This window comes from Watersipora subatra, chromosome 2, assembly GCF_963576615.1.
Source record: "Watersipora subatra chromosome 2, tzWatSuba1.1, whole genome shotgun sequence".
NCBI classification, from domain to species: Eukaryota; Metazoa; Bryozoa; class Gymnolaemata; order Cheilostomatida; family Watersiporidae; genus Watersipora; species Watersipora subatra.
The window spans coordinates 68,492,248-68,504,276 of NC_088709.1; the positions used below are offsets into that span (position 1 = coordinate 68,492,248).

The 12,029-nt window shown below is 33.8% G+C and overlaps 1 protein-coding gene across 5 annotated transcripts in view; it reads left to right on the forward strand.

Annotated features, from left to right (window-relative positions):
• Window positions 1-10,808, forward strand: part of LOC137387064 (KN motif and ankyrin repeat domain-containing protein 1-like) — a 67,903-nt gene extending 57,095 nt beyond the window's left edge. For all 5 annotated transcript variants that reach the window (XM_068073349.1, XM_068073353.1, XM_068073351.1 and 2 more), the window contains 5 exons: window positions 2,038-2,250; window positions 4,859-5,059; window positions 7,387-7,491; window positions 7,870-7,952; window positions 10,371-10,808. In XM_068073349.1, coding sequence (XP_067929450.1) covers window positions 2,038-2,250; window positions 4,859-5,059; window positions 7,387-7,491; window positions 7,870-7,952; window positions 10,371-10,395 — 627 coding nt within the window. In that variant the 3' untranslated portion in view covers window positions 10,396-10,808. The remainder of the gene's footprint in view (window positions 1-2,037; window positions 2,251-4,858; window positions 5,060-7,386; window positions 7,492-7,869; window positions 7,953-10,370) is intronic.
• Window positions 10,809-12,029: the final 1,221 nt, after the last annotated feature.

The following is a 12,029-nucleotide window of genomic DNA, read 5'->3' on the forward strand; positions in this document are numbered from 1 at the left end:
CTAATAAGAGTTCGAATATATTTGTTTTAATTTATTGTTGACATATAAAATCTTTTTTGTTGTTTTTTTTTTATATATATATTTCAAAGTCCGTGTGTCTGTTCGTCTGAAATCCGGCTATAGATCTTAAAATATATATTATGTGCCGACGAGGATTCGATCTCGCAACAAGCTGTTCACAGGTCTTACATCTAGCCCACTGGACTAGTAACTAACTAACTAGGAACAGTTGCTTGCCAACCAATATAAAGCATTATATCAGCGCTATACCTAACTGCTTTACGTATGCCGCGGGTCATAGCATAACATCATGAGAAGCTGTTCGCTCACATTATTAAACTGCCTAATGGCCCTAATAGCAAAACTCTCACTACTTCTCATTGTTTATAAGACAAAAAACTTTTCCCACAATATGTAGTTTGAAAGTTAGAATGGCAAATGTTGTAATATGTTAAATACAAATCAATTTTCTGTCCAAATACTCTTCTATTACACGGGCAACGTCGGGTGGTACAGCTAGTATATAAATAAAACACAATTTTTTTTAGAGCCATTGTTCCTCCGGTTGGTGCTTTAAAGAACCAATATATGTAACAGAAACGATGCGCTGATACTTTTCTAGCCAAATGTGTTGATGTTGTGATATTTCTTATCACTTATCACATGTTAGCCAATCAAATTATGTATTCAGCATTATCTTTAATAATCGTTTATCAAAATTTATTTTTTGAAAACATGGTTCAATGGTTGCTCATCATTCTTAGTTACTATCTAAAATCTCAAAACATTAGTTTCCATGTTCTTCCTTTTAGTTAGTTGGTTTAGTAGGTTTTTAAAGAATTGATCCGAGGATGTTTGCGAAAGGTTTTCTATTACATGTTGCTAAATAATTGAAAAGATCGCTCCTTTCTTCCCCATCTCACCGCTACTACGACTAGCAATCTTGGCATCGATGATTTTATGACCATAATAGGAAAGCATCAAGCATTTTTTAATACTATTCAAACATTGGTAATTTGTATGTAATTATGTAAACATTGGTAATTTGTGTGTAATTATGTAAACATAGGTAATTTGTATGTAATTATGTAAACATAAGGTAATTTGTATGTAATTACGTAAACACAGGTAATTTCAAAATGACCTAAGACAATGAGCCAAATGAGATCCTGCTGACGAACAGATAGCCACATTATGGTTAAAAAAAGTATAGCTGTCTTCGTTGTTAAACCTTTAAAAAAATCATAGAGCAAGAGACAATTTTAATTTTGGTTTTAGTAAGTTGATTATTTTGCCAATGCAATTATTACAACTAGGAGTTATCTTCCTGGTTGTTTTTAGGAAGATAACTCCTACTAGTTACTCGAGTTATTTTAACAAAACATTTTCATATCTCAATAGTTATTATTTGTTCACAAGGTTTTTAAGTAAAAATTTTAAGTTTTTAAGGTTTTTTTTAAGTAAAAACTGTGAATAATTCTATAAACTTGTGTATTATTGAGAGCAAAATATGGGCAAGGTTAGTGAACAGAACTCAATAATTTTACTGTCTTTCATTTCAGGCTGTCTATAACTATCGGTTTATGATCCACAATTTTTAAATTGTAAACTTGTTTTTGTTTGAACTTAATTAATATTACTGTTTATTCATTTTAGAATGGGTGGTAAAAATCACTGAAAATGAATCTATATGGTTTTCCAAGTTTTTGGATTTTGATTGTTTACCAAATGTCATAGAAATATTGTCGTATTTTCTGTGAAAAGTTTTTTGTAACTTTCTACATCATGTCAGCCTCGTAAAAATAACTACAGATTATGACATCCTTATTACCAGTACTCGCTGTTCATATGATAACCATTTTTTGGCAAAAGCCTCTCAAGTGCTTATTACGTGCATTATGATAGTTTCTTACAATATGGAAGGTCTTTCATTCTCGAAGTCTACAACAATCACATGCATGTACATGTATATCTCCTGTGTAAAGGGAAGCTAACTCCAAGTTCCTGTGTTTGATGACAATATGTCTGGTTCTGCAGGGCAACACTGCGCTTCACTACGCTGTTTCCAACATCAACTATGAGGTGATGAGGGCTCTGCTGCAGACAGGTGTGGTAAATGCAAATATACAGAACAAAGCTGGCTACACCCCTGTCATGCTAGCGGCATTGTGTGATGCTCGTAGTGAGGTGGACAGAAATGCTCTTCGACTCCTTCTTCTTAATGCTGATGTCAACATGACTGCAGCTCAGGTGATGCCTATAGCTTGTCTCCTTTAGCACTAGATTATTTGGAAAAAATGGACTCACAGGCCTTTCAGATACTGCTGACCAATGCTTTCTGTACTAATTACAAGCAAAGTATTACGTAGAATACTTTGGTGAATTACCTTTACCAGCGATATTTTTTTAGCATTTGACAATAGTCTCATCTGCTTTGTTTTGTTACACCAAGTATAGTAAATTTTTGTTTTCAGTCTTGTTTTCAGTCATTTCAAACTAGCTGTTTGAAATGGGCTGTTTCAGTAGGTCCCTTGATTAATTTTAAGTGTACTTTTACGTATCCAATGCTGCAACTGAAAAATATAATCACGTCCTAACATAGAACTTAGTATTGGAAGCATAAATATATCTATGGCGCCTTCCATAGACACATGGCATGGGTGCACCTGTATGAAATTCCTTGAAGATCTAGAATAACACTTGCTAATTTTACCGCAAGTGGAGGCTGTGCGTGTTTTTAAGAGCATTGTTGAGCCAACAATGCCTATGTGATCTCGGCTGGACATGTCTGAGTCTAGTGACAAGGAAACGTCGACAACTGGAGGCATGCCAAGTTGCAGATTTAGATTTATTTACCATTCCTGTCACCACTGGTGGCCTCTTTAGCAATCAAATTGCAACCTCATGTTTGAAGGTCGGGCATTCTAGACCACTAAGCCATTTGGTGAGCCTATGACAGTATCGCAACTTCAAGAGCAAAGTCGGGGCTTTGTTATTTGTGCTCAAAACTTAAATATGTTGTTGTCAATTTATGTATGTTTATCACCAAATCACATCTATATTTTTTCAAGATGTCTGATGCTCTATTGCATAGTGTTTGGAATTATTTATATTGGCACTTTTTGTGCAAGCTATTTGTGGCATAACATAGCCAATTGGGCAACCTATTCAAAGTTTTCTCCAAGGATCAATTCTACAGCATTTTGACCAAATACATACACTACAGTTAATAAGCATCTACAGATTTTTACTAACCTTTTAGAAACTTTATTTATGCATTTTAGACTTAACGTTAAGAACTGCTAGAATTACCTATTCTAAACTTTTCTCATCTTTATTTGGATTGTAAACAATTTATTAACTTTAGTAAATGTTCCTAAGAGTGCAAATAACATACAATCTACGTTATGTAATTTATTACCATTCTAGAACCTGAGCAGTCTAATGTACCATGAGAGATTGTCAAGTGTGCCGATAATAAGCATGTGTACAATTATTCTAATCAGCTAGAAGGCGGCTGATTGGTGCAGGTGCTTGTGTGAAGAATGGTGATAATGAATGTTGTGTGCTTAAATCTCATTTGGTGCAATATTTTTACAAACCTCCAACCATTGCTTGAGTTGGAGGTTTGCAAAAAATTGCAATCAGACACCCATCTTGTTGTAGTAAAGACTAAAGTAAAAAAATTTATACTAGTCCGAGGTATAAAAAATTTGATGCAGGTTCTCCTTTTTTCTAGGTTGATAAGTGAGCATAGCAACTATATTAGATGTAGTGGCTGTTTCATCACATTAGCCAGTCAATGTTGATACCGACAGTGAGCCTGCAGTGTTTGCATAGAAAGCTTCTCTCTTCCAATGCTTATTGATTAAATCAGGAAATCGCTCTATCGATATTAATTACTCGGAACATAAACAAATGATAATGCTAAAAATTATAAATTTTCCTTATTGTCATATTGTATGTGATGAATAAAAATCTGTTACTTTTTATAAAATTTCGATGTCACCTGAAGAGTTTCTTAGTGATCAAAATACTGATGAGACTAGACGCACCAGCAACTTGAAACTTGTTCCATCAACAGCATTGATTTCATATATGACAGGCCTGTTATAGCAGCCGCAACAAACTCGGAAAACATAAGTGTATGAACCGTTTATATGATTAGATAGACCATAAGAAAGTTGCACTAAAATCACTAATGATGATTTCACATTATGAATCTCAAAGGAAACGGGAAAGAAATTGGTTTTGGCCAAAATAATGAATTGGTTAAAGTTTCCTAGCGATTATGTAATGATATGATATATGAAAGGTTTAGGGGAAAGAGCGATATGATTGGGTAGTTATAAGCATTTTGTTGTCTCCTATTGGATGAAGCTAGATCTATACCGTTGGTTGATTTTTTACATGGAAGCAATGATGTGAAGTCTCACATAGATTACAGTTTGCATTATCGCTTGCTGAATCAGGGAGTTGGATGAAATGACCAGAAAAAATTTTGTATTTCCGATATGCTGGTGCTTCATACCCACGTGAACTAGGCATTAGACAGTCAAGCATAATTATAGATGGGTAGTATGTAAACCTCAATAGTTTGCCTTTGCCTAGAAGGCTCCTCACTATGTTCTGAGGCCTACGAACCAGAGCCTTTGTGGATTTTGTAATGGAATATTCTTTGAGGTTCTACCATATATTGCCATATTTGTTTCATAAAAACATGATCACCCACTTTGAGTCGATCTTAATTTGCAAAAATAAGCAGTCTAGAGATGTTATCAATTAGTTTTCTGCATATACATGTAAATTTATGTACATATACAGTGGTATGAGGAACTGACAGATTTCTGTTTATTAGGCGGGCCAAACAGCGCTGATGCTTGCTGTGTCACATGGCAGAGCTGAGATGGTCAATTTGCTGTTAGAGTCCAACTCGGATGTCAATATTCAAGATATAGATGGTTCTACAGCCCTCATGTGTGCAACAGAGCACAACTATATTGATATTGTACAAACATTGCTCGATCATCCCGACATTAATGTTTTGCTTGCAGAGCAGGTAAGTTTATTGTGAGTGTTCCAACTGCATACCTTCTACAAGCTAGTTAAAACTTCCATTTTATTTCAGCAAAGGCAATGTTTCTGCACTAGCAATGTTTCCCCTTGGATGATCACTTTTGACCTTGGTTCATGAAGGTCGTCTAAGAACTGGGACATGAATATTTTATAAATTTTCTCCAGTAACTACTTTTTAGGTTGATTGGTGTTCAAACAATTTTTTGAGTTGTAATCTAATCAAATATTTGTTTCAATTTATGACTTAATTGCCAACATAGTTTCCTTTCACAATGTTTGCTTTCACATAGTTTCCTTTCACATAGTTTGCTTTCACATTGTTTGCTTTCACATAGTTTCCTTTCACATAGTTTGCTTTCACATTGTTTGTTTTCACATAGTTTGCTTTCGCATTGTTTGCTTTCACATAGTTTCCTTTCACATAGTTTGCTTTCACATTGTTTGCTTTCACATAGTTTCCTTTCACATAGTTTGCTTTCACATTGTTTGCTTTCACATAGTTTGCTTTCACATTGTTTGCTTTCACATTGTTTGCTTTCACATAGTTTGCTTTCACATAGTTTGCTTTCACATAGTTTGCTTTCACATAGGTTGCTTTCACATAGTTTGCTTTCACATAGTTTGCTTTCACATAGTTTGCTTTCACATAGTTTGCTTTCACATAGTTTGCTTTCACATAGTTTGCTTTCACATAGTTTGCTTTCATATAGTTTGCTTTCACATAGTTTGCTTTCACATTGTTTGCTTTCACATAGTTTGCTTTCACATTGTTTGCTTTCACATAGTTTCCTTTCACATAGTTTGCTTTCACATTGTTTGCTTTCACATAGTTTCCTTTCACATAGTTTGCTTTCACATTGTTTGTTTTCACATAGTTTGCTTTCGCATTGTTTGCTTTCACATAGTTTCCTTTCATATAGTTTGCTTTCACATAGTTTGCTTTCACATTGTTTGCTTTCACATAGTTTCCTTTCACATAGTTTGCTTTCACATAGTTTGCTTTCACATAGTTTGCTTTCACATAGTTTGCTTTCATATAGTTTGCTTTCACATAGTTTGCTTTCACATTGTTTGCTTTCACATAGTTTGCTTTCACATTGTTTGCTTTCACATAGTTTCCTTTCACATAGTTTGCTTTCACATTGTTTGCTTTCACATAGTTTCCTTTCACATAGTTTGCTTTCACATTGTTTGTTTTCACATAGTTTGCTTTCGCATTGTTTGCTTTCACATAGTTTCCTTTCATATAGTTTGCTTTCACATAGTTTGCTTTCACATTGTTTGCTTTCACATAGTTTCCTTTCACATAGTTTGCTTTCACATTGTTTGCTTTCACATAGTTTGCTTTCACATAGTTTGCTTTCACATTGTTTGCTTTCACATTGTTTGCTTTCACATAGTTTGCTTTCACATAGTTTGCTTTGACATAGGTTGCTTTCACATAGTTTGCTTTCACATAGTTTGCTTTCACATAGTTTGCTTACACATAGTTTGCTTTCACATAGTTTGCTTTCACATAGTTTGCTTTCACATAGTTTGCTTTCACATAGTTTGCTTTCACATAGTTTGCTTTCACATAGTTTACTTTCACATAGTTTGCTTTCACATAGGTTGCTTTCACATAGTTTCCTTTCACATAGTTTCCTTTCACATAGTTTCCTTTCACCTAGTTTCCTTTCACATAGTTTCCTTTCACATAGTTTCCTTTCACATAGTTTGGCTCAGCAGTACTCAAAGAATAATAACTGGCAATTGGTAATAATGGTGAAAAAGGTGAAAGGCGATGTATTGGTTATATTTGAAACATAGTAATAGAACCGGAACAAGCACCTATAGATTGATCATTCGATTAGGTTACAAAGATGTATATTACGGCAGTTATTGTGAGCAAGTAAGTTTATCTATATTTCTATTTTGACCTCGACCAATGATCTACCTATCTACTACATGACTTCAAGTTACCTGTATTTAGCATAAAAGAAACGATAAAACGGTTATGTATTATTAGCTTGTTTATTTACTTTCTTGCTTATAATATAATTTACCTTATCGTTTTTAAAAAAAGCATTCATTATGTCTTTTAGAGAAATCGTTTAATTTAATGCTATTTATAACTACCTCAAGTATTTCGTGTTAAGATTTTGAGCTGTGGAATGCGTTAAACAAAATACAAATTATTCTTATTTGAATGGCTACTCCAACAAACTACAATTTTGACATACTTTCACTTGTATTTCAAATGGTTGACTTCATAAATATGAAGGTTTGAGGTTTTTATATGCTGATAACAAAATGCTGACAATCTTACAGGACGGCAGCACTGCTCTAGATATTGCCTTGGAGAAAGGTCATGAAGAGATCGCAGAGATGCTAAAGAACGCAGAGGATTGTGCTAAAGGACTTAAACCTGCTAAGGTCAGACATAGTATGTGATATCATTGAGGGATAAGGTCAGACATAGTATGTGATATCATTGAGGGATAAGGTCAGACATAGTAATGTGATATCATGGAGTGATAAGGTCAGACAGAAAAGGATGGTAAATGTACAACATAGCTGTGATTCTTTAAATTTTAGCCATTTTTACTGACCCTGTGCGCAAAATCTTTGATTACCGTTATCTGTAAACATTTCCCTAGTGTTCCATTTTTTAGCGTGGACCTACTATGATGTTCCTTCAAATCATGATTTGCTTGTAGATTTTCAGTAACAATTTTTCAGGTGCATAATTCCATTTTTTGCTATGGTGACTATTTGGTTCACCTGATATTTGTTCTCTTGTCACATCATTAGGAAAGACGATCTGCTAGCAGAGCCATTCCTATCATACCAAAAGGAAGCAACTCCTATAGAGCTTCTTCTATGACATCTTCCAGGTATGTGGAGAGGCGAGCTAGCGATATTCGGTCTTTGGAAATCCTGTTTGCGCCTTGCTCTGGTTCATATATTCTCTAGCCTAAATCTTATCATTAACAATTTGTTTGCATGATGGAAGTTCATTTCAATATTTACTAGGATCTATCTGAAGTTTCAATGTACAAATATTAGGTTTTCATCTAAAAGAGCTTTATATTCACAAATGCATGTCTTTGACATTAATTTACATTTATACAAAAGAATGAATCATTCCACGAGACTCAAAGCCAAATTTTCCTCAAAAACAAAGGAATTATGATGACTGGAATGAAAAGTCGATCGAGTTTGAAAAAAGTTACAGCAGATTTTGAATTTGCCTTAATAAAATCTACATTGCCTTGACAGCTCGAAACAACAATATACTATTCACTGACCCTTGCTGTCATCCGTCCGGTTATTAATTCTATTCCAGACAATTATCAACATTCTGATAGGTTTTAACCAACAGATAACATGATATCAGTTGTGTCAAGTGTACTTGAAACTCATTCGTCATGCGAAGGTGTAGAAATTCAGCAAATGAACAACACTCTTCCAGTGACTATGTAGGAAATTATCTTATGGTGCATATCAACTGGTGTGAACATTTGAAAATGTTATTAGCTTTGACAAATTGGATTTTGACTAATAATATTGTTAATTAAATGAATATTAATCTTGTTTGTTCTTAATAATTGCGGCACATTGATAAAATAGAAACGAACTTTTTCATGCGGGTAAAATGGTCAATTGTTGAATAAATGGTCTTGTCTCGAGTGGACAAAACCATTTTCACTTAGAGCCCTATCACCAGATTTTTTATTTCACAATCCTTACTGTTTCCTTCTTTTTATTAAGAGAATATAAATAAGGTTTTCAATTAGGTGTTTTTTCCTTGATTCTGTGCTTTTCTACAGAAGCTTAAGATTATAACGCCATGCGAGCCTAAAAATAAAGTCCTTTCCTAATTGTAGTGCCAGTGATTACAAACTACTGAGCCAAAAGGAACAAGTTCATTATTTTATTAGCAATTGGCTATAAAACAACTTTAGTAAGATAAATTCATTTAAATGAAATTCAACGTTTATGTTATACATCAGTCTCAAAGGTAAAAACTCTCTACGGTACGTACTATGGAGCATTTAGTGTAATAATAAACTTTAATGCAGATCATAACCAGTAAATAAACTAAAGCTACTGTAGGTAACTATGGTTCCTCAGATTAACATATTATTTTGTTGCTAATATTTAATATGTACAGTAAGTATATAAAATTTTGATGATTTTTAGCAGGGCTTTTGAGCAGATGATTTTTACCAGAAGGTGTCTGTATTAGATAATTACTATGGGTTTCTATATCACTCTATACGACATTTTCGCCCGATGATGCCAACTCTGGCACAAATTAAAATCATATAATTGTATACCAACTTATGTTTCATTGTAATTGTAGCAAAACAGACTTTATTTAACCATTTCTATTTACATTTAAACACCTTCACAGTTATATAATTTTTTTCTTAATTTATTTGAACTCTACAAAAAACTTTTTTCACGGTGTGAAATTTGAGGTATTTTTACGCACCAAATATGGCTAACAGACTTTTTAACAGACTTTTGTATGATCTCTATTTATATTAGTATATTTTGCTCTTTTTAAATATTTAATGATTAAATAAGTCAATTGTGAATAGCTGAGATAGGTATTTATTAAAAAATAATGACGTTTTTGGTTGTTTTCTGATCACTATCTCACTCAGTAAAAACCGCCGTAATGCCATGGAAAACTGTGGGACATTTTGCTTTTGAAATTGCTTGTCGTACTTCTTTCGAAAAAGTTGTGGCTCAATTGGGGATGTTTATTGGGACCACTCTCATTTGTTTAGAAGCTAAACAAATTTAGGTCAATGTTATTAAAACTGGTTTGTTATAACGAACTCTACTAGGCCGTTTTTGTTAATTTCCCCCCAAAGCAAGTTCTCAGTGAAATGAATTGTTTATATTGTTTTTATAGAGTTTTCCATGGCGTTACGGCGGTTTTTACTGAGTGAGATAGTGATCGGAAAACAACCAAAAACGTCATTATTTTTTAATAAATACCTATCTCAGCTATTCACAATTGACTTATTTAATCATTAAATATTTAAAAAGAGCAAAATATACTAATATAAATAGAGATCATACAAAAGTCTGTTAAAAAGTCTGTTAGCCATATTTGGTGCAAAAACATATCTGGAAATTTGAAAGTTAGAATGTTGTTGTGTTAAATAAAATAAATTTTCTGTGCAAAGGCTTTTTTATTACCCGAGCATTCAACTAGTTTGTTACACATACATTAACACTTCTTCATAATTTTCCTGTGAACAATGCAATTATTCTATGATAATTGTCCATTATAGGTCATATTCATCAAAGTTTGTGTGAAGAACATGAAACCTTTTCGAAAGTAAAATGTCAGGAGCATCTGCAAACAGCAAGGCGCCCTCGGTTCATTACATCCCTCAGTATTTTGAGTTTGAAATAATTTATGATGATACTAATTAATGGATGTTATCTTCATCATGGAAATTTTTTGAAGTTTGTTATTCAGTATATAACATTAATATTCACATGCATTTAAGAATTGCAGCTAGATTATTTTTTCTTCCGAGGTGTGATTGATTGCCTTTAAATGTTCTCATTTTATATACCTTGTATCAGTAGCTTATTTGGTGCTAAATGCTTGATCAATTTTTGTTGTTACACTGCTTCATGTATTTTGTAAAACCTCTTGAATAATAACAAGGCATTGTAGATGAATTTGACAAAATTATTATAATATTATACAAATATATTAATTGGATAACAACATGTCTTTTGGCTAATCGACGGTCAATTTTGTCTGAGAATATAATTTGATAACTACATGTATTTAAGGCTTTAAGACATGTCACTTCATCAGTACAAGTTGACAATAAAACTATCTATAAGTATAGAGCCAAATTTGGATCAAAATGAAAATAGTGTAAGTTTGTTGCAGTCAATAGTAATGGGAAAAGAATTTACTCATACAACTTAGCTAGCCAAACTAGAATCGATAACCGCTTCCATTATGTATGACAAAATAGTACATGAAGCATTGGATTAAATGTGCAAAAATACCCCTATGCTGTGATATACCGTACTTATCGGACTATTAGCCGCTACTTTTTTCTGATGATTTGAGCCATGCGGCTTATATAAGGGTGCGGCTAATCTGTGGCTTTTTTCACTGCTAGGGCGCATTAACGGGAATATCGAATTAGTGCGCTTCTAGCGGTGAAAGGAAATAGAAAACAATGCCTCTCGGTACTGTTCCGTTAGGCACAAAGTTGAAAAGCGTCGGATAATACGAAACTGCCATTCGGCACTGTTCCGCTTTAAACAGCAAAGTTGCTGCCATGTTAAAAAGCGCAGTCCTGAGTTCTGCGGCCTATACAAAGGTACGGCTTATGTATTGTTTTATTATCGCTTTTGGAAAATAAAGCAGATGCGGCTTAAATAGGGGCGCGGTTTATAGTCCGAAAAGTACGGTACCCAAATTCCTCCATATTGTCCATAATCAAGGCAGTTAAGGCTGCTCTTCTATCTTATTGATAATCTGATATCACTCACCAGCTCATAGACCTATTAACTATATTCAATATATTGTTAATAGGTCTATGCAGCAGCTCTGATCATCAATACTTATGTTCCTTATGAGGTCCTATCTTCTAACCAGTGTGAAAGATAGAAGTACACAATACTGACAATTTTATGATCCAAAAACTACCTACTGCGATACAGTAAAGACTTAGTACCATTGTCCAAACTGTATCAATTTCCTTGGATACTTGCCAGGCGTACGCACAGACTGGCTCCACAAACTTCTGTTATTAACAATTTTAATAGATGCCTGTTCAAGGCCTAGTTTACACAAGGATGAATTTCTAAGCTGTATAAAATTTATCTGGGCATTCCATTAACTCACAGAATCAGCCCGTGATGATGCAAACTACACACAATATCCTGCATGAGCCTCAATGCCAATGGTTTCCGGT